Raw genomic sequence first — 24,496 nt, 5'->3', positions numbered from 1 at the left:
GCTCATTTCAAGGGTCGAGATGTCGAGATTTTAAATTATTTCCTGTGAGACAAGTTGTGCGGAAACAATCTCTATAATGACAATTATTATCACCAGTTATTTGAAATGAAAATGGATGAGAGTATGTGCGATAAATAGGGAAATTTATTTATTAGAATGCATCGAGTGTCGACATATCAGACAGAAAGACCGATGTTTTATTTGGGTGTGGGATTCGATATGATCGGCATGAATGGGCAGAGCTGCAGGGGGTGTGATGTTTAAGTAAGACAGAAAAACATCCAAGGAAATAAGATAGGGTTGGTGTTGGCGCGCGCTTGTACACTCCTATTATGTGCTGATCATAAAAGAGGGGGATTCAAAGTGGGAGAAGGATAGTAGGATACGAATGTTCAGCAAGTGCGCGCGCCTTCGAAAATCAAAATCAATGTATGTAGTCGGCTCGCGCGGTTCGCTCGGATTGCTAATGCCCACGCCCTAGTCCTCCGTGGTCCTCCACCACATTCAGTTCACACTAAATCATCTTGATGTAATCAAGTAAATCACGTTGATCGCATGAATTTATTTATGACTGGGATAAGGATCACAATAATGCATAACATCTTTATCATTTCTACAAATAATGATAAATAGAAGTAAACTGAGGGTAGGACGATAATGCCAATGTGTTTAAGTGGTTTTAAATAATTAATAAATAAGTGTGAAAATTAAAAAGTGTGTCCATCACGACCTCGTGCTTTTCGGTACACTGAAGCCTCGGTACATTTCCGATGTGGCAGCAGCATCGTAGGGGGTAAGAGGTACCTGAGATTATCCAGGAGAGAAACCGCACCCTCGTGAGTGAGTTGGAGCCAAGCAGAGGAGAAGAGCGCTAGCTGTCCGAGCAATAGGACGTGTGTTTTCTTGGTGCTTCAATCAAAGTGCTGATGATGAAGATGGGTATTAAATCAGACCGTTGATCCCCACAGACATCAAAGCTTTCTTCAGGACACCCACAAGGAAAATAAACCAGCAAGTAAAATGTACGTGAAAAAGGCAACTGACGTGTTTTGTCACCTTGTCCTCACCCTGGACTTATTCGGTTCAAGAGAACTGCTTCAGTTTAGCGAAAGATGTAACGTAGATGATAGCCGTTAAATTTACGTTTTCGTTCAGTGTGTCCGTGTGTTTTTTTTTCTTTTTTTTTAACTTCATTTATTTGTTATATTTCATTATATTTTACATATATATGTACATCTTGATATCATTATTTTTATATATTTGTGTGTGCATTCCCAATTGTCCTACGCTTTTATGTGCACTTCCTCTGCCATCGAAATAATTCATCGAATAATGATTGTATATATAGACGTAACAATACCGTCTATATTTAAACATAGAAAAATTTTATCATCTCCATTTTATCAAGTAGTCATTCAATGAGTAAAAAAAAAAAAATTAAGTAAGTGCAATGAGGATCTACCGAAAACAACGACGACGTCCAGGGCGTCGTAGAAATATCCTTCAATCTACCATCAACTTAAGGAGAACCTTATCTTAACCTTTTAATCTCAAAATACGGTAAGGCATTTTTATTTTTATTTTTTTTTTTAGTGCCATTTGCCTTTTTTCTATTTGTTATTGACAATGAGCCATGGCTAAAACTATCTGAACGAATTTATGAATGCTCATCATAATAGTAAACAAATCAACCTCAAAGAATTTCATATTTTATTCTCTTTAGTAGAAAATACTTTGAATGTAGTCTTTGAAATGTAAATAATGTTCTTTTCATTTATTTATACGCTTGACAAACTTTAAACTTTGTAAATTTTTCATGTAATTTCGTTTTATTGATGAAAAAAAGAATTTTTATTTTTTTAAAACATTACAGTTTTGATCATTTTGAAAATTTATTATGGTTTTTACATGTGTATGTGTGGGAAATCTTTTACTAGCTACGAGTATTCGAAGTGAGTAGAAAATTGCTTTGGTAATGTCTCAGAGAGAAAATTACACTCAATGTGAAAAAAAGAAAATTAAAGTTAAAAGTTTGTACTTCAAAATAATAAAATAAAAAAGTGTTTAATTGTTATAGTCTACATAAAAATATCATTGAGTGATATAATTTTTTTTTTTTTTATCAAATTATGTTACATTTTATACATATTTTTTAAAAAACAATTAAGCTTTTCATGCAAACTGGCACGAGATTTTTTCTTTTGGTAATCTATTTTTTTTTGTTTTTTTATATGATAAATTTTTTAACTACTAGTGTAGTTGTAAAGAGTCAAACAAAAACTGGGTTATATAATTTTTAGTTTCAATTTTTATGTGATAAATTAAAGAATTTATTTTTAAATAAAAATATTACTTTCAACTCTTAAAAAGGATTCATAATAGAATTTTAAACAATTAGTTATTTAGTACAGTGATGGATTACATGCAACATTTGAAGTGAATTAAAAATTTTAGTCTCGACAATAAATAACTTGGTGAACTATACTTTATAAAGTCGTACATCAATTTGTGAAAAACGAAATTCAAGTTGCTGAAAAACTATAATTTAATTTAACGTGACAACTTTTTTCAGTAATGTTTAGTTTTTCAATACGACTATTGATTGAGAATAAAAAATTCTAATCATATGTAAATATTAACTATTCTATTAATTAATTAAACTAAACTAATTAAAAGTAAATTTATATTTTAATAGGTGTAGTTAGAAGAAAAACAAACAATCGTTCGTTTATTTTTGGCCAATATTACTCTTTCACTTTTCCCTAACTAATTTTAATACTTCACTGTTTGCATGTAATACTTTTTTATTTGAATATTTAATTTGCTTGTGGATTCTTGTTATCTTGTTTATCATTTCATCAAAAAGTATTTTTACTTTCAGGAGAAGAGATGCCTGTCACTGTTGGATGTGGATTTATCATTAGAAAAAAAGAAAAAATTTAATCCTCTAACTAAAGAGATGAGTCATTTATGAAATTTATCCTAGGGTTTTCATACAGCTCCGAGGTACATTCTGTTGCATACGCTGAAGGGGAAAACATCTCTAGGGATAAAGAGAAAAAAGAGAGAAAATAGTGAAGAGATTTAATAGTATAAAAGAGTAAAGAAACAAGTATGATAATTTTTAATAAAAAAAAAAACTTTTTCTCTTAAGTTACAAAATTTAAAAAAATACTTATATATATATATATATAAATTTTACTAATTACCCCTCACACGTCATTATTTTTACTTTACGTGGAATTTTATCCTTTATGTGGATACTTTGACGGCGAATTATCGGGAAGATTTATTTTTGTCAGCAAAAAAAAGAGGGTGCAGAGAACGATTAATACTCATACATGCATTTACCAATGACTTGTGAGCACCGTTTGCCATTGCATGAGGCTAAATGATTATCCTAGTGACTAGAAAAGCTGTTATAAATGTTCTAAAAGAAAGTAATATTTTTATCAATAACTGGCTTAATCATTTAATATCATTAACTAATTAAACATAATTAATCCAATACTCTATATAATATATTATCTTTTAATTAAAATATTTTTGAAAATTTTATTTATCAGCAACATTGACTGTTTGTTTTCAATTTTACTCGCTCAGCTTGCATTGTGTATGGATAAACATAAACTTAATAGATATAATTGCTGTAGACAGTTGATGTTTTTTTTTCTTTCAGTACTTTTTTCACTTTTATCCGCTTTTATTATTAATCACCTTATGCACGAGATGATTTTTCCACTATATTAAGCTTCAAGCTATTTTTCCTCTTTGCTTCCTCCTGTCCACAAGTACACAAACTTGTAAATATGACAATTATATACATGATGAAATTGTCAGTTGACCTGGAGATTAATCTTGTTGTTTTTGTTCAGGCAGCGAGTATGCAATGCGCGGTTAACGGAGGGAAACACGCGTTGTCGTGTCAACGCAACATGCATTACCGTGCATCTGCAAGCGATACAGCATCAACAAAAGCACCAGCAGCCACTCGACTACTTTATCATCAACGGTGTTGGAGTTTGCCATGTCCAATAGGAGAACTGTGCCACTGAAGAGTAAGTTTTCAATTAAATATCATCATGTCCTTATGGAAAAATGACATGAAAATTCAAAGATAATTCCATCTCTTCCATTTTAGACAACAAAATTTATTCATTATGTTATGTTTTCAGGTTTTTTTTTTTTATTAGAATGCAAAGTTAAGAGTAATTATTTTTATACCACGTTAAGTGTTCAATGTTTTGAAGTATCGTTCTACATTTTTTGTCTACTTATTTGAACTCTTTGATTTTATTGTCGAAAGATAAAGTCTTTCCACCATTTTTGGTTCACTCTATGTGAAAGTATCGATATCTAATGTTACAAGCTTTTATAAAAAAAAAACTCTAGAGTAGTTCATAAAAAACATTTTACATTATTTATAAAAGAAAACTATAAATTTCTAACTAAACTTTAAGATATGAGTTTTTGAAATAGAATAAATGTTTTTCGATTAATATTGATTGGAAGGTTTTCAAGAATTGTAATAAAATTACATCTACGATTGGTATATTGATGACAAAAAAAAGCATGATGAACTAAAATATTTGATGATCGATAAATCAATTAGTCAATTTTCCAGTACAAATCGGCAGCTATTCGATACAACACTTGATGTATATTGAACCACTTGGACCAGAAATTCACTTTTCAGAGTATGTCTACAACAGTATAATAGCGACCAATACAAACGACAAGTCGAGGTCAATCACACGAAAATCACGTTCACAATGCACATGTACACGTGACAGAATTTTTCTTTTTGTTTTTCTCTCTTTTGATTCTTTTTAGAATTTTGACTCACATTTTCTTTGAATTTTGTTTGATCTTTATTCCTTTCTTCTCCATCGTAAAAAGCTGAAAAAGTTAAATATTAGATGTTTGCTGCAGTAATAAGAAATTTACTTCATACAAATAGAGTTTATTCATATTTAATAGATATATTATTTGAATAGACAATTAAATAAATACTTGTTAATAGTTTATAAAAAATTTCTTGTAATATCTCTAAAAATTAAATTAATTTATTTGCTATTGATTAATATGTATACAAGTAATTAAAGAGATTTAATTGACATTAGATTTTATTATAGATCAATTTTTATTTTCATTAAATCAAAATCAGTGAAAAATATGATTAAATTGATAATTATTATTATCATTATTATTATTATCATTATATTTGTTTATCAGTATACTTATAATTAGCTGCTACGTTCAGGAATAGAAAAAAAGAATAATAAAAAAAAAGTAATCAACGCTTTGAAAAGGGAAAAATACGCTGCTATTAATAAATAACTTGAAAATTCTCTTTCAATATAAAATTATTAAACAAAAAGTTGTCATTTATGGGAAAATTAACTTGATAAAATACTAATTATATTTATAAAATAGTTAATTTCTATTTCATTAACTCATCAGCAATAAGAGTCACTGTAAATGAAAAATGTGAAATTTCAGTATAATCAAGGTTGTCACACTTAAGTAAAATAATATTTAAGAGAAAAAATGTATGATTTTTTAATACTCTTTTATAAGAGTCACTTCTATAAAAAAAAGTTGACTCAATTTAACGTTAATCTACTTCAGGTCTAAATACGTATTATATTTAATACCCACGCAGATTTTTAAATCGATAACTCTATAATAGTTGAAAAGCTCTAACACCGTGACAGACAGATAGATATTGAATAACCCGTATAATAATACGTGATTCATTCAAAGAATAATAAAACTTATAGTTCTTTTATATGATTAAAAAAAAAGAAAAAAAAATTACAATGGTTATAAAGTACTCCAAGTTCTGGGTGATAATTTTGGTCATAAATGTATGAGTAGAAGAACGCAAGTGGCATTGTATATAAAAGCACTATAGATATATGAGTAGAGGGTGATTGAGGAAGAAGAAGAAGAAGAAGAGTATTAATTCAAGAAGTGGAGGAGTAAAGTCGAGGATTGTCTCGTGTATAGAGAAAGTCGATTGCGTTTTGGTGACATATATAAGGATAAAAGAGGGATGGAGAAAAAGAGGAGACTATACGAGCATGCGTAAAGATGCGTCAACTCCCTCGCGGGTTTGAATCGTCGGTGACTAGATCTTCGTCTGCTTGTGTAGCTCACATTATTCAATGGCCAGGCAGGCAGACAAGTCAACTTCCATCAAGTTATTTCATCAGTGTTAATTGGCAAAGACAGATTGGATCAGTGAAACAGAAATAGATAGAAGCTGAGGATTAATACGAAATATTACAGCAATTGAAATCAATTTAATTAGAAAAAATAATAAAATAAATGTTAGTATATTAAGTGGTGGTAATACTTTTCACGCCACCATTTTTAAATTAAAAGCTTACATGCGAACACACGGTTTGTTATTTCTTTGGTGGAGAACGCACGAAAAAAAGAGCAACGCGAGTTGAAGAAGAAGGAGCAAACGAAAAAGGTGGGGGAGAAGTTGAACCGCGAACTGAGATCATTGGTTGATCACCTGGGGGCCGACACTTTCAGCACGTTTAGCATCTATCTTTCTTCATCCTTTCTTTATCTCTTTCATCTTCGTGATTTAATTCACCTAGGAATTTAACTGATATTAATATTAATTCAAGCGGAAATTTTCGGATATTACATAATCTCAATAGATCTTATCTCATTTAGAATCTTAGAATCCAATGTAAGACATAAGATTTATGGATAAATAGTAGAAGTGATAGTTTGATGAAATAAAACATTTATTATATTTCAGATTCAATGGTTGTAAGAACGAGGACAAGATTCGTGGGATGTAGTTGACGTTGCTCATCCCCTTGGAGAGAACGCGAGTGAGCGTTGAAGGAATCGAGAGGGTGGCCGAGGGTGAAAGACGAAGAGAAGAAGAAAGGAAGGGTGGATTTAGGCACTTTTGGAATTTCAAGGGGTCGCGAATGTGTTTTGTGCAACCCCCAAGGTATTTGTCGTGTTCTCTTGAGGCTAACGAGGGTGAAAAGACGATAAAACGTCTAAAGTACGATAGCTAGGAGAGCTAAAAGAGACAGAGATCGAGTGGTGAGCGTTTATAAGTGACGAAATGAACGTAACTAAGGAGGTGCCAATAAGTCAAAATTACTGCAATGGTTCTGAAAGCAGCGAAGTAACACAGTATAAAATTTGGGAAACGGTTCTGATAACAATAGTGGCGTTTGCTTTGAGTGTTATAACCGTCATTGGTAATATTATGGTCATGGTATCCTTCAAGATTGATAAACAACTCCAGACTATATCAAACTACTTTTTATTCAGTCTGGCGATTGCTGATTTTGCCATTGGCCTTATTTCCATGCCACTTTTCACCATTTACACGTTGCTTGGCTACTGGCCACTTGGTGCACACGTTTGTGATACCTGGCTCGCCCTCGATTACCTTGCCAGCAATGCCTCGGTCCTCAATCTTCTTATCATCAGTTTTGATCGATATTTCTCGGTCACTAGACCTCTCACCTATCGTGCTATGAGGACACCGCGCAAGGCAGCTGCTATGATCGGTAAGCATCAACTTTTATTTACTCCACTCCTTATAACACTATTCAAGCACATATCGTATAAATAGCTCACTTTATACTATATTCTATATTCAATTGTAAATATTTCAGACATACTTTAGACTATATTAAAAATTGCCTCTAACTTACACATTTTATGTTCAAATATCTCCTATCCAAATTCCTCGTTGGGTATTTGATTCAACGGAGATTACGTTGTTAGTATTCAATTCGGTGTAAACTGGTCGAAATCATCTTTAATTTCCAACTGATACAACCATTAACTATCATTAATGGAAGTAGAATAAAATTCATCTATAATTGTTTATCAACTTTTGCTTCAAAAATATATTCCTAGATCACAAAATAAAGATTTTTATAACAACGATTATGTTAATTTTGTTATGTTAGAAAAAAATTAACTGAAAATTTAAAACTACGTAAATTTGAAAATTTTTTATAATAAAAATTAATTTAATTTATTCACAACAAGTCATTTCTATTGCTTGATGGAAACTTTTTGAAATATATATTATAAATTCAAATGCCTTATTTCTTTTTAACTTCATTAGAAAATTTCTAAACAGTTTGCTCATTATGGTCTAATGCATTAGACAATAAATTCTGAAAAGAAGAAAAATTTTCCATGCTTTGATATTAAATTTATAATGCAAATAAATAAGACAAACTATTGTATGAAGCATAAATTTGTTAAATAAGCTAGTAACATCTTTGTTATCTAATGCAATATTTTTCTTTATTTCAATATTTTTATGAGAATTCTTAGCGTAAACTTATGTGTGCGGTAACTTCCGTGTAATTACCGACTACGATATTATCATGTCCTTGCGTCTGGAAGAGACTGTCGTGACACATTGCGACATTATGCAATACTTAGAGAGATGCAGGCGTGTAGGCGAGTGCAGGCTACGGTGTATGTGCGAGAACGATAACGTTTTTGATGATGAATTGGAATTTAGCGAAAACAAATGTACATACTGACATTCATGTGCATTGAAAAGAACTAATTTCTCTTTCTCATATGATGAAAATAATAAATACACATGTAAAAAAAACAATTAGACAAACCTTACGACTTTACTCCAAAATTATATGTATATATATTTTCCATCATTTTCATGTGCAAGTTAATTCAATTATCTATAATTAAAACTCTGAGTTTAATGAATCTAAAAACCTTGATGAAATATTTTTAATTGTTTTAAAAGCGGTGTTATATGTTTAAAAAAAACATTCAATGTTAATATTTTATAAAGCTTTACTTTTTTGAAATGTCTATGAATTGATGAAAAATCGTATTTCGAAAAATGAGTGAAACGTAGTAGAATTCGTTTTTGGAATATGAAACATTTCCTAATCAATAAAAGTTCAAGTATAATTTAATAATACAAATGGAACTGAAAATAAAAAATAATCGTAGTTGAATGATGATACTATTTATGAAGTACTTTTAACATATAAAATTTTACATTAAAATAATGATTGAATTACACTTTATGAGTATTCAAAGTTCTTTAAATAGTTCTAATTATAGCTGGTTGAAACAGTATTAATTTCATTTATTAAAGTAACACACTTCAATGAAAATGATACATTTGAATGAGATATATGGCATGTTCTAAATAAATAAAAAGAGAAGACATTGAAGGTGGATATGATACGAGAGATGTGTTCTCTATATTGTCCTGTTAGTTTTCATAAATCTGTGTTACAAGATAATACGTTGTGGCAACCCACATACATCCTATAGTCCATAGGAAAGAGTCATGGCATGAGGAATAGCATGGATGTAGAAGCTTGTTCAGAGCTTGGATACACACTATTATCAGAGAGAGTTTATAATGTCCAAGGCGCGTCTGAAAAGCCGACAGCTCTAGAATAGATTGCGAGTTTGTGTTTATATCTTGACTTTAAATACTGCGTCACCTGACACCTGTTGCCATATAAAGGAGGAACTGTATCGACTTATCGACATACAATGACAATACACAACGTGCTACTTTGCGTTTCTCTTTCTGCCATGTTCTCACGATTAATGTTAAGTGTGAGTGAGATGCTAAAAAGTTGTTTAGTTGCTTTGTACGTTAATGATGAAGAAAGGAATAGCTTCAAGGCAAATGTAAACGCGTGGTCGCTAGTTGAGTCACGTGATGATATAGCTGAGGAACTAAAGTTGAAGGAGAACAACGATGATGACACTTCCGAGGTTGAGATTTATACTTGGTTACGACTCGAGACAACAAACCATTCTTGTGAATCGCTTTACCTACTCCTTTTGTTCTTTTGTCTGTCTCTCTAGAGTCATTTCCTGCTCCTTTTGCTCAACTCATCTTCAGAGCTTTAAGAGTTAAGAAAATCCTAGTTCCAATTTAGTCGAAATATTACTATACAATCATATCATTTCAATTATTTTTACTTTTCCTAATTAATTATGTGCTCTTTCTTCTTTACTTTCAAATGATACTTTTTAATTTATAATATAATCAGCTATATAATATAAATCTTATTGAATCAATTTGGTAGAGACATTAATTATAGAATAAAAGATGAAATATAAAATGTCACTATTAATTTAAAAATAAGTAAATGATGATAATCCATTTTCTTTGAATTACAAAAAGAAAAATATTTTTCAACCACTTTATTCCTTTAAAATTATTGATATAAGTTGATGACATTTCATGTTTTATCCTTGAACTTTTATTGTGTCTTATTATATTGTTAATATCACACACTAATTGAATGTTTGTTTCACTTTTAAATAGAATCACCCTTTTAGATATTCATCATACTTTTATCTTTCTATTTCCAACACATTTATTGAAAAGCACAGAATCAGAGTGTGTACATATTGAACTGACATGTATAACAATGAATTCTGAAAATTTTTTGAATTCACTTGATTCGTAATTCTCTCAAATGTACTTGAATGCATTTTGTATGTTTTACAGGTGGTGCATGGGGAGTATCTCTTCTCTTGTGGCCACCCTGGATTTATGCATGGCCTTATCTAGAGGGAAAAAGGACTGTGCCAGACAATGAGTGCTACATACAATTCATTGAGACCAATCATTATATCACCTTCGGTACAGCAATTGCAGCTTTTTATGTTCCTGTTACTGTCATGATTTTCCTCTACTGGCGGATATGGAGAGAAACGGAAAAACGGAAAAAAGACTTGACTCATCTTCAAGAGGGAGGAAAACAAGATGCTAGTAAGAGAAGTAATTCTAGTGATGAGGCGTTAGATATGGAGGGATGTAAACGAGGCAGAAGTGAGTCTAGTACAGGAGCTGATGAAATTAATTCTTCTAATCTTCCTATGTCTGTCCTGGAAAAACATTATCCAGATTACAACAGTGTAAGTATAGTTCAACTAATCCATTTGTTTTTATTGATGTTTGTTTTTATTTATTTACTGACATCTAACCATAATTTTCCTTCAAAATTATGGAGAATAAACATTATTTTTGATGCTGCATCAAGGCAATAAAAAGACAGTGGGGTAAATTCGGTCATAGAAAAATTATAGATTTCAAAAATAATCGTATGAGGAATATAAATTCAAAGAAAAATTTATATTGGTGGAATTGATAAAATAAAAAGAGCCCTAAATTTTGTGATCTAGAAAGTATTAAAATATATGTCATAAAACATTCTTATGGATTGTAGAGATAGTTTATAGACTTATAAAAAGTGTGCTTGGGTTTTTATCAACATCAAAGAAGTTTGACTTGACGGGCGTAACGAACAATATTCTCCGTTAATTTTTAAAATTAAGTTTAAGTAATGACTGTAATTACCTCATATATTGCGGAGTAATTGCGAATACCAAGAGTTACCTTTTTAGTGAAAGTAAATTTTATTCTATAATTTTATACTTCAAACTTAATTATTATAATTTGTAACGGATGAATTTGATTATAATTAAAAACAATATATAAATTAGAGTTAAACTTTATTCGATTGGCGTTTCTACTTAAACGCTCGTAATTACTCCATTTTTTCCTAATTGAAAAGTTATTGCTAATAAAAGTGTAAAAAATATTATTTGCATATTGTAATACTTTATTCAAATTAAGCAATCAATTGAAGTGGAAAGAATGTACTGTTAACTAATATTAATTACTTCAACTACTACTACCACTGAAGCTATCACAACCATGACTACTATCTTTAATAAAATAAGTATTAATCAAGTAATAATTAATTAGTTATTTATTTTAATGAATTTATTTGACAGAAACATAGACCATTTTCGTGGACGTCTTTCAAAAAGTGGTGTATAGCATGGTGGCATAGTGGACGTGAAGAAGATGACGAAGATGATGAAATAGGTGGGACAGAAGTCAGCAGTAGGACGGTTCATCCTGAATATGAGGAAACGCTCACACCAATATCCGTTGAAACACCGTTTACGAGTATTGTATCTCAGTATCCTTCGCTCAGTGGTATGCAGTGTACTGATAGGCAAACCCTCGATGGAGTTTCTGGAAGTATTCCGACTATTGCAGGGGAACATCACGACTACAAAAAATCTCAAACATCCAGCAGTCAAATCAGTAAAAATGTCTCTGGTGATCCGGTAAGACTCTTATTCAAATGATATTATTTCGAATTAAATTAAACTTTCTTTCGAACTTTAAATGCAAAGTTATTTTATGGTTGCATATTTGCAGTACAACAATAAATTAAATCATAAAACTTATAAAAAAACTTTTTTTAATGAGCAAAAAAAGAATACAATCAAAAGAAGTTTTTAAAAAAACTTTTCTATAACGTTTGTAAAAAGGAAGAAGTGCAATTTATATTGTGTTACTATCATCGTTATTTTAAAAAGAAAATCGACTTTGTGTCATAAATAAAACTTTTTTTGTTAAATAAATATTTTTCCAAACTACGATCATTTTTTTTTTGCTAAATGCATCATTTTTAACGACATATTCTTTTGCTCACAGATTTATAGAATTGTCATAAAACTGCCAACGACTGAGGCAGACGTAATGCCAAGTATAACAATGTATGAAGAACTCATGTCATTTCAAGTTCCACAAACAAGTAGTACTGAGGTTGGTGAAGATGGTGAAAGCAGAATAAGTCGCCGTGTTGATTCGCTTTCCAGTCAAACCAATACAATGATTCGTCGTCCATCGCAGATGCCGGATGTCAGGTTGCCTCTCAACACGAAAAATATAACAAAAGGTATCGTTTCATCAACTGGAAAAGGTGCACTGAACAAACCACAGAATAAGAAGAAGAAACGTACGCAAGATAAAAAAGCAGCAAAAACATTGTCAGCTATTCTCGCGGCATTTGTAATCACCTGGACACCGTACAATATTCTTGTACTGCTCAAACCCCTAACCAAAGCCTGTGTCGTGCAAATACCGCAGGAGCTTTGGTCTTTTTTTTATTATCTCTGTTATATCAACAGTACGGTCAATCCAGTTTGTTATGCGCTGTGTAATGCCACATTCAGGCGAACCTACGTTAGAATTCTCAAGTGCAAATGGCATAATAGAAACAGAAGTGCCGGGAGAGGATATTGTCCATAGAAAGCAAGTGTATTCATTGGTTTTAGTTATCTCTTTTGACTCTTTCTCGTATTCAAATGAAAAAAGAAAGAGGACACTTGGAATTATGTATTATTGTCTAGGACAATCGTTGAAAACTCTTAAATATTATATGTATATATAAATAAAATACAGTCATGGTCAAAATTATCCGAATGATTTAAATGAATCCATGTCACAAATCAATTCATCACTTGAACACACAAATGGAAAGTGTAGAATAGTCGATAAAGTATAATCTCTTGAATGCATTCATTGATTTTTATATTGAATATTGATTTTTTATAAAAACTATCTATCTATTATATATAAAATTAAGAATTATCATTGTTCGTACTTCTCATTTAAACTTAAAAAATTTATATAAAAACTTTTTTTACATAAAAAATAATACTTACATCTGAAAGACTACACTATTGAGAATTGTAATGGTTATTTGATACAAACTCTGTGATGATTTCGAATCGTTTAATGTTTAAAATAAATACAAAAGTTTTACTTTGATAATAAATTATTCAACCCAAAAATACAAAAAAAAAAAAAAAATAAAAATTAGTATTGATATCGAAAACAAAACGTTCGGTTACTTGTGACCATTTGCTGTAAATAAATGATTATAACTAAGAGACTTATCGAACGAGGCAAATCACTAGAGTATAATTGAACAATTTTTTACTCGCAATCGACTGCGAGCTTAACGTATGTTGGGCATAATACAAAATATAAAAATCGACCTGTCACATGTATACATGAATCATATGAATCGACAACGCAAAGTGAGATACTGCCATGGACATGCTGCATATGTATTTGTATAAATGTTTTCCTGACCTGACAGTTACTCTTTACTTTCCATGGAGGATTTTCATAGTAAGTAATACGTACCTATTACAAATAATTAATAAATGTTTTTTTTTTTTCATAAAAAGATCATTAATTTAGGGATTAATACACAGTAAGAAATCTTCGTTAACAATGTGGATTACAAAAATTTAAAATTTAAGTTGGAAAAATATTTATAAATCAAATATTGAATAAAATATTTTAAATAGTATAACAGTTTCGAGATACAAATGTAATACATTTCATTAAAAATATACCCCAGATATAATATAGGTTTTCTATATAATAATTGTTACATATTTGATTAAGAAAATTTTTAAACTGAGAATAAATATTGAAATAAAGTGATAATTATTTAGTTATTAGTATGATATTCTTACAAATGTATTTACTTTTATAAAAAAAAAAAAAAAATTACTGTAAAAGTTTAAATCATTTTTGATTTAATGCAGTTACTTTAATCGAAATTTCTAAGAGCCAATGAAAGTAAAATTTGATAATGTAATGGATCTAATGATATCATTCACTTGAACTTCTTAATTAATGAATTTCTTAATTAATTCTGTTACCAAGTCATTAAGCGTTATCCGTTTGTTTTAAATATACTATATGTATTGAAGTTATTAATAAATTTTTTACTGTGTATTATATATATAAACAAAAAATTCGCACAAAAGGTATTAAGCAAAAGCCGAATATAAATATTAAATAAAATGTCGTTGTAGTTTGAACAAATAAATAAAAAAATTGTAATGAATGAGAGAGAGGGAGAGTGTCTTTGTGTATGAAGTACGATGATAAAATTTATTAAGAGTCGCAACGACAAAAATTAATTGTACATTGTAAGCTCGTAGCAAGTGATATAAAATTGTAAATGAATGTTCTAAATGTAAAACTCATGGGAAAAGGAGTGGAGTATCAGATTAATTTAAAAGTTGAAGTAAATAACGGTGGAGTAGCATCAGAAAATATAAAGTTAGAAGCAAAGAAAAAAAAAAACATGCGAGAGGAAATAATATTAAAAACTATGTGAGTTGAAGGAATTACACAAAATCGATTGCTTCCGTACTGAATAACATTCTAATTATACGTGCCAAACAAAGCTTTAAAGAGAAAAATATTGATGTAACGAATTTGAGATGCGTAAAATTAAAAAAATGCTTTAGGAATTTCCAGTTTGAATATTAAAGACAATTTGTTGTCGACGATTGTAGATCGAAAGGTTGTGCGATTATTGATAATTAATAGTCATTTGTGGATCGAAAATAGCCAAAAAAAATACATATAAATCAACATGCATACGAATACAAACACAACTTATAAATTCAATACGAGCTATAAAAACTCGAAAAATTGTTTTGTAAATTTAAAAAAAAAAAAAAAAATACTACAGGCGCACCTGACAGCAAATTTTTTGCGCTCAAATTATTTTCATGATCAACAGCCCTGTTTTCAAGTGTCTTACGGCTACATTTTGTGGATGTACAAATAAAGCAACTAAAATAACATAATTAGAAGAATAAACTTCGAGTCTTTTTTTTTGTTATGTTGAATCATTTTATAAATATTTTCAAAACTTGTCAGACTTTCAATCATCTATGAAAAATGTTAAATATTGATTTCATTGATTGCACATCTAGATATTCTATACATCCACATTAACGATGCCCAAAGAGTTGGACACGTGGGTGCAATTGTATATCGTGAGCGTTGCATGTTCGTGTACAGCTATACCGAGCTCACAATCATGATTAAATAACTAAACAAGTTTAAAGCATACTTATGAGTAAATACCATTTACTATGAAATCTTTTATAAGTTTTCACCAGTATTTATTTCTTAATATTAAATATTTATAATTGCTGAATTAAATTTATTTATTTTTTCTATTATATAACAAATGTAATGATAAAGATTAAAGTTTAAATAATTCTATTAATAAATAAAAAGTTTTGTTTTTTAAAAATTAATTTTTTAATAAATTTTGACTGATTAATTTAAATCTGTTAATAGTTACCAATTAATTAATTAATTATTTAATCAAAATTTATAATTTTTTGACCAACGTTTCAAAAATACTCATAAATATACAAAAACAAATTATACACACACACACATTCATTCAAAAGAAAAGAATTCAAATAATATTAATAAATAAAAAAAATATATAATAAATAAATATAACATTAATAATAAAATTAATAAAAAAAAGGGTATTCGTAATGACGAAACGTTCCCGATAGTTTTTACCTGTCTGCGCTTATCTCAAATACGGGAGATGTACTTTTTTTAAACGTAGTATTAATATAAAGACATATGTATATTGTAAACACCGATGTACTCATTCTATGTTTATATACGTGTTTTATATTAATAAAAAATTAAAAATTCAGGGAGCGGTAAAAAAAGGTAATCTCTAGTGAAAAACGTATGATTATGATGTAAAAGAAGGGTAATGATATGTTGAAGAAAATTGAGGAGAAGAATAAATACAAAGGTCAACACGCCCCATTTATACACAAATGTATATGACATTTAAAAAATGAAATGTAATTACGCATAGAGCAACGACAGGTATTATGTATAGATAAATTTATTTGTCGCCGCAAGGTGTAAAATTGGAGAAATGCATAGAATACTATGAATAGTGATTGTCACTTTTAAATGAAAACATAACAGAAGACTTAAAAAGAAGATTATTAATGAAAAGTAAAGATGAAAACTGGCTACAGAACATACTCTTGAGCTTGTAATTTGTCAAGTACCATAACTTGGAATATTGTGTGACTTAAATATTGTAATTACAAAAAGAAACTTTTTGTGAGACTCGACTCAATTATTGAAAAATTTAATAAATAACAGGATACTGTTTTTTTTACTCTGTTGTAATTAATGCAGTCTACACGAAGATGATGATAATAAAAGCTATTTGACGAGTCATTTTGTTATATTATGATCTCAATTCAACAGTAAATACTTAATATTTCATTAATATTTATGTGAATAAATTTATTGACATGTTTCAATAATAAGTCATCAGTTATAAGGCACAATCTTTTATTTCGAACAGACAGTACAATTGATAGTATTGTCACGAACGAAATTCTACTTAATCTAAATACTTCATTAGCTAAATCTATACATTTATCGTCAAAAATATCCAATTTAAATTTTATTTAAATACTTAAATAATATTGATTTACTTCTTCTTGAAATATTTCTCTTTTCATCAATATTCTAATTTTATAACTATCCATAAGTTTTATAATATTGTTTGGTATCAAATGGAAGATTTTGTATTTTTAAACATTTTTATATATGTCTACCAATTATAAAATCTAATATTTACGTCTTTATCACTTTTGTAAAAAAATATTCAACTCTAAATTTTTTTAAAAATTTAACAGTCATTTTAAAAATATAATTTTAAATTGCATACATGATAATTTAAAGCCTCATGAAATACAATAAATCAGTTTGAAGATTTCTCCGTAAATTATTGCCACTATTTGTTTGATACATTAATTTTTTAACATACCAACAGTATAATAATTCTTATGTTTATTTCATTTTTTCTTTCATATTTAACTAATTTTCAACATCAGTTCCATTGGGAAAAAAACAAACAAAATAAAGCTGTCTACATAATTATTTTTGATCAATACTGTATAACGGTAATACGACATATCACTTATCTTCATATTCTTTACTGGCATCAGTTTGATTTTTTCTTCGTGGAAGATGCAACGTAATTTGCAAATTTTCTTTACTATCTTGTCTATGTTCTAAATCTTTTCGAACCATAATTTTCGAACTTGGTACGTGTTGCTCATGAGGCCAGTCAAAGTTAAATACGGGTACCTCAGAGTGCAAATCCGCTGAATCTGGTGTGTCTACAGGAGTTGTAGGAGTTGTAATATATGGACTGAGATCTTGTTGAACTACATCTGGAACTCTTTGAAGTGCGTCTGACCATACGGGACTGGAATTCCACTGTTCAACGGTTTCATTGGTGTCAATCATCATGATTCCATTAGTTTTTGTAGATCTCTTGTGACCAGAACTTCTTTCAGCACACGATTCTGCATAAGTTGCATCTAAATCCGTGTACTTGGATGATTCTCCAGATGATGTTGATGAATACTGTCGGCCATGAAGATAATGAACTGCTAGTTTTCCTCGATATCCACAAAATTTACTCATAATTCTTGAGTGAGGTTGATGTTGTTGAGGATGATGATGAAGGTGCGGGTGATGGTGATGGTAATGCTGATGATGTTGATCAGAAATTTCTTGTTTTGGAAATTCCAATGAATGAGATAGTTGATATAAAGTTCTAGTTTCATGTTCAGCACTATTTATTGACATATCGACAGGTTCTATATCTTCTTGGTTTGTAGATTCAACTTTAGTAAGTACAGTTGAAGCACTAGGCACTGGTGGATATTCAGAGTCCAATCTATTTCGATGGGGATCATCTAAACTATAGGAACTTAGTGACGATTCTGATGGATGAAGAGATTGCATTAACGCTGGTGGACGGTTGTACTGATCATGGTAAGGTATTGGATGAGAAGACTGATTTGAGGATGCACAAATGCCATAAGTAAACTTGGATTGTGAAGAATACTGGTATAACCATGAGCTTGAACGCATTACCTCAGCTTCCTTATCACTGGAATAAAAAGCTTATAAGACTTGGAAGATTTAGTAAAACTAATATTTAACTTATTCCAGTTTAAATGACTTCTAGTAAGTTAAATCTCTTTGTCAAAATTATGCCAAGACTATAGTTGCTTATAATAAATAAATAGATATCCGAGAATAATTAACAGTATGCTCTTTCAGTGAAAAATATTTTAATGTAAACTTTCTTCAATCTTTAGAAAGTAAAATTAGTTTTCAAGTGTACTAGGAGTTGAAAATTATGTACTTTGCAACTCAGTAAAATATAATAAGAATGAGATAGAATAAAAAAGCTACGACAAACAGCTGAGAGATCATTCCTTTGACTCTTTAAGAGGGCACTTAAAAAAGTGATGATTTATTCTTTAACTATAAGATTTCATTAGAAAAAAAAATTTGCTTTGTAAACGAAAAAGATTTACTCACTAAAAAAAGTTTTAATTTCAAGTAGAATTCATTTTTTAATATGGAAATATTAAATATTGAATAAATAATCAGGCTCAAATATTTAATTTTTCAAAAGTAGAATAATGATTGGAAAATACAACGTGAACAAAAAATAAATTATAACTTCCGTTTAGTAAGTGAATAAAAATAAACCATAAATATCTACTTAATATTCTAAACAATAATGAACGTATAAAATAACTTTCAACCAACACTTTATGGAAGTTTAGTAATATATGCTGAATATGTACTTTTCATAGAATAGAAAAAGAGAGAATTACCTCAACACTTGGTTTGTGCATACAATAATAGGATGCTGACATTCTTCAGAAGTTTCCTTTACTTGGAGAACACAGTGTATCCAAAACCATCGTCCTGAACGATTTTGAAGCCTTAATAACGCTGTACTAGTTCTTTCTTGATCCGACTGGATTACTAGATAAATCAACCAATATTAAAAATTACAAAATATATTTAAATTGCTTAATCTTGATCATTTACCTGTTTGATGCTTGCAGTAAGCTGTCCTTATGCAATCCCAGTGAAGGAGATTGTACCAAGAAACGCCAACTAGCTCTGATCTTGTATACTCCAAGTGACTCTCAGCCCTGTAAAAAATGAGCTAAGCTAAATTGATCCTACTTATCACGTTCTTAATCGATAATCATGCCTATTCATAACTGCCAGCAGTATTTAAAGGTAAAGAGTGCTTTAAATAAGGAGTTGTTAAAGTTATGTTATGCTGAAATGTTTATCAGAATGAGTTTTCATTTTTCTTGACACTTTATGATGCAAAATTTGTATTTTATTTCATGTTATATATTTTTCCATTTTACTCACGTCTTGTCTATATGAAGATACTTCATATCCATCGAGTGGATGGTTGTAAAGATATTTGTGGCACCTTGGACAACACTTTCACGAGTTTCTGGTAAAACTACTGGTGTACATGATGCAAGAAATACGTACTCGTTACGATTACACAATGGGACAAAAGGTAAATAATGACCTTCCACTAAAACGACCTATAAAAAAAAATATCATGTAATATAAACTTCATTAGGGTAGTTAAAATATAACTATGTCAATATTATGACAGATAAAATTTAATATTTGTATAAAATTATACATATAATTGTACAGTTAATAAAAACTGTAAGTCCTAAAGGGAATCATTTTTACGACAAGGGGAATTCAAGCTCCAATTTATTTTTATCAATATTTATTTTATCACTTCTTCTGATGTAACAGTTAGATTGAATTTTTTCTTGAAAACTTCTAACAGTAGTTAAAAAAATAAATAGACCAATTGAAAGTTTACTTTTTTTTTTGATACTTGAGGAAAATTTACTCTACTTTTTTGTAGATAAAATCTAATTGGCCGGATTTCGAGAGAATAGTGGAAAAAAGTTAAGTTGAGCCACGATAATTAACTAAAACTTGATCAATTTAATTATGTAATATCGCTTGTTAATCTCTAGCTTTCAAAATATTGATGTTAACAAAGTTATCCTCATTGATCAAGCTGTAATTATGTACTCTATTAAATGATCTTTATTGAATTATTCTAGATGAGTTTATAACTGTTAAAAATAACCACGAAACGTTGAGTTCTTGGCACAGATATTGATTTTCTATCAGATAGATTTTATCGCTCATATTATTCGAAATTTTTTAGAAATATATATTTGTTGTTCTTTATACTAATACATTGAGCTCTTTAAATCGAACTCAATATCACTAGTTGAAAAAAGAAACTACTAAAAGTAAACAGATATTTTCCTCTTTTACTCTATTCTTTATCATTTATGTACACATTTTTTATGTTACTGGTTTATATTTTTTAAAGCTAAATTCCTTTTTTAAGAAAAATTATTTTCAATATGAAAATTTGACTAAAAGTATTTAATGAATATTAAAAATTTATAATAATAAAGAAAATAGTATACCTTTTGATCTCCAAACCGAAGCTGTCGACGTGAATTTCTTGAAACATTTATACGACAAAGAAATAATCTTCTATCATTATTAGACATTGGTCCACTTCTTGCTAGTTGATTTTGCACAACCATATGATCCTGTTTGTCTATAACATCATAAACGCTATCTCCATGAATCAGCAAATCTTCCATTGAGTGTCCCAGGTACTCTGCAGCATTTTCCGATATGTACAGCAACTTCCCTTGCTGGGTCATCATCATGATGAAACCAGACATGGCCTAGAATATATTGTAATAATGTATAACATTATTTTTTTGATAAACATAACTTACATAGCAAGTAGATAAGCATATAATAAAATAGTTTATTACTTTTGAAAATCCAATATTTGGCGTTGGAATGTTCGACTCGGATGGACTGCTTTTCAAGGCTGCAATATATAAATACATAAACTAATCATAAATACTTGAACAGCTCATGAACCTTATCTTAAAGTTTTATCTATACAGAGGACAATTGAATTAAAAAAAAAAAAAGAAAGGTTTAACAACGGAATTTCTTGAACCGTCGAATCGAACGGTTTTCATGTAGAGATAAAACGACAGATTTTTAGGAAGAATGCTAAAAAGGGGATGTGTAAAAGTAGAGGAATCGCATATAAGTTGATGTGTTGTTGTGGTTACAGGGTTTCTTTTGCCGTGCATATCCATGTACAAGAAGGAACCACGGGCACTTGGTACTAGGTGTATCTTTTGCACAGGAGTATAACCGAACAGAGTGGAATAGAGGAGTAGAAATACAAGCAAAGGCGAATGAGGGATAAAGAGAGAGGACAACGAGTAGGGGGGAGCGTCCCTGTAGGGGGAGTATGGGTTACAGGAGCGTGAGAGTGTTGTTGCAGAGGCCGAGAGGTCAGCGGATCACCCGGAACTCGCGCTTAGACTTATACTCTGGTGGAGAATCAAGCCAACGGCGTTCTCTCCCTTCGACTTCTATTCCTTCCTACTTATTCTTTCCTCTATTATATAGTCAAGCTCCTTAAAGCTATTCCTTTCGTTCAAAACATTCTCTCAAAAATGCATCATAACGTTTGACTATTATTGTGAACTTTCCAATTCTCAGTGAACCTACGACTGATGATAATAAAACGTTAGTTTTACTGTAGGTTAATTGTAATATAAGATTTCAATATTTTTATCAATAGATATATAAATATATCATGACCATGCAGTTTTGTACTCATCAAAAATATAATTTATTGAATGCATTTATACTTTTCATTTCATTTTAAACATTTTCATCACTTTTCATATCATTTCTCTTTCTTCTATTCATATGAAAATTATCAAGTATTCATCTGACCCTATTTTTATCAGAATTTCGATAAAAATGTCAACTGTTATCATTTTAAGTACACTCACAATTTCATTATTGAACCACTGTGTTGTTAACTACTCTAATTCGACTCATAATCATAAAGATGGTAATAAATAAATCTAAAAGGCTCCATAGCATACATTTCACTTGCTAGGAGCAATGAAAATGGCATAAACAGGTAGTTTGGCTGATAGCTATAAATAAATTTTCTAATACTTGCTAAAGAACACGGTAATTTATCAGAAGTCTAATGTGATTTCTTAAGAAATTAGACTTTTCATTTGAATCAAAAGCAAGAGAATAATAAGAAGAGTAAAAGAGATGAAGAGAAGAAGATGGAAGAGAAGGAGGAGCAGGAGAAAAGCTAGCTGCTGGCAAGGGGGTCGAGCACCGCAGAGACGCGACCGCGACCGTTGCCGGGAGGTCCCGGGTTCGAATCTTGGAAAGACGTTCTCGTGGAATGTCGGTATAATTTCAAAGTAGTAACGCCGCCGCGACTCTGTACCCCTTTAGTATATCAACTAAACAGTAAGATATTATGCACTCTTTATCTCGACAGGATGCTAAACTTCATTTAAATTTCCACTAATACTTTAGCACAAGTTTACTGCAATAATCCTTCAAGTACTTGTTTGCCCTTATTATTATTCAACTCCACTTGTTGTATTTACTTATAATGACACTTGAAAAATGTATCTTTGTTTAAATAAAATCTCGAATCCAGACGAAGGATTCTTACCTTGCTGGAAATAGTTTGCTTTTCGTAAAAAGACACAAACGAGGGCCATGAGTTGTAGCTGCGAGAGTCTCTGTCGTGTTGACGGTGGCAGCGGTAATAGATCACGTAAATTTGCTATTTCCGCGTTTATCAGGTCCCTTCGTAATTTGCTCGCACCTTTCGTTGATTTGCTCGAATCTATCCTTCAAGAAGACAGTTCTTATGTCACTTAGTTCCAATTGAAAATAATTACTAAGCTAAGGCAATTGTTGTGATTAGTAATTTACTATAACCACTTACCGATTGAACATATTTTTCTGGCCAAAAGGATGACATTAGTGTTTGATGATGATAGATCGACGTCGAGTGGGACATCCGGGTCGGCAGGTACTCACGAAACTGCAGTTGCAATCTAACATCCGGGTCATAACGCGCTACTACACTGAACACGTGGATACTGGTAAAGGCACGTTCTCTCCTGCCTTTACTCTGTCCGTTGCTCCCACCAACGAAGCGATTTTCGTACCCGGTAAGTGCAACTCGTGGTGGTGGTGCCGAGGCGCCCGCCAAGAAGTCCTCTTCTTCTACTCTTAACTCTCTCACTTACTTCTCATATTTACAGCGTCATACAACCGTACGTTTAAGATGTTTTCGTTGTTTCATGTTACCTGTTAAATTGATTATTTAAATGTTGAAGCTGTAATCATTGTTAACGTTTTATTAGTTAACAATTTATTATCACCTAAAGTGTTGACTTGATTGTCTGAAATGTTATCCATCTCGCCTTTTCCTTTCTGAATGTCGTTTGCTCCCTCAACACTCCTCTACTAGCTTGCAATATTGTATTGTATCCTCTCAACTTCAAGCTTCTCTTGCTCAACTCTCTTTCTCTTTCTGTCCTCTGGTATTCTCCAGTGAAGTGCGGGTGGATATCGTGATATGTGTATGTGTGTATACATAAATGCATATACACCAGACGCCAGGTAGTTTACTCTTCGTACTGACCCACTCACTTTTATAAGATTCGTTCTCTTCGATAGCCTTCGCTATCGCTACCCGCTCGCTTCGGTCAATCAGAGATTTACTCTTAATGTTGAAAACTATTAACTATTTCTTCTATACAGCTTTTCTCCAATTTTTCATTCAGCATATCACGATTCATCATACTTCATTGTTTTTCTTCAGTACCACAAACTTTAAATTTAAAAGAAATCTCAATTTGAGATGATTCATTTTTCTGTATTGTATTCACTGAAACAGTAAACCATTTTATTATTCTTTACCATGATTCAGAAAATCACTACTGAAAAGCTGCGAGTTCACTGATTAATCAG

General features: G+C 30.5%; 2 protein-coding genes across 6 annotated transcripts; one reads left to right on the top strand and one right to left on the bottom strand.

Annotated features, from left to right (window-relative positions):
- Nucleotides 1–493: 493 nt before the first annotated feature.
- mAChR-A (muscarinic Acetylcholine Receptor, A-type) lies at nt 494–13,436 on the top strand. 5 transcript variants are annotated; one of them, XM_035089845.1, is made up of 7 exons: nt 494–1,022; nt 3,876–4,058; nt 6,785–7,559; nt 10,529–10,792; nt 10,928–10,938; nt 11,821–12,162; nt 12,536–13,436. In XM_035089845.1, exons 3-7 carry the CDS (start codon nt 7,106–7,108, stop codon nt 13,130–13,132), a joined length of 1,668 nt encoding a protein of 555 aa, XP_034945736.1. In that variant the 5' UTR covers nt 494–1,022; nt 3,876–4,058; nt 6,785–7,105; the 3' UTR covers nt 13,133–13,436. The 5 variants fall into 5 exon arrangements, with proteins under 5 accessions (XP_034945736.1, XP_034945735.1, XP_034945734.1 ...); XM_035089844.1 differs by adding an exon at nt 4,625–4,697 and having other exon boundaries at nt 10,529–10,938; XM_035089843.1 differs by adding an exon at nt 2,882–3,112 and having other exon boundaries at nt 10,529–10,938.
- A 4,020-nt stretch (nt 13,437–17,456) lies between these two features.
- dysf (dysfusion) lies at nt 17,457–23,603 on the bottom strand. The gene is made up of 8 exons (XM_035089816.1): nt 23,463–23,603; nt 23,184–23,365; nt 21,439–21,497; nt 21,076–21,345; nt 19,967–20,151; nt 19,628–19,734; nt 19,408–19,561; nt 17,457–18,668 (listed from the first exon to the last, which is right to left on the bottom strand). The coding sequence occupies exons 1-8, from the start codon at nt 23,471–23,473 to the stop codon at nt 17,681–17,683; spliced, it is 1,956 nt and encodes a 651-aa protein (XP_034945707.1). The 5' UTR covers nt 23,474–23,603; the 3' UTR covers nt 17,457–17,680.
- Nucleotides 23,604–24,496: the final 893 nt, after the last annotated feature.

The sequence above is a fragment of the Chelonus insularis genome, unplaced genomic scaffold (assembly GCF_013357705.1).
Source record: "Chelonus insularis isolate UGA/USDA-ARS -01 unplaced genomic scaffold, ASM1335770v1 contig_70_pilon, whole genome shotgun sequence".
NCBI classification, from domain to species: domain Eukaryota; kingdom Metazoa; phylum Arthropoda; class Insecta; order Hymenoptera; family Braconidae; genus Chelonus; species Chelonus insularis.
This window is presented reverse-complemented; position numbering and strand designations above follow the sequence as displayed.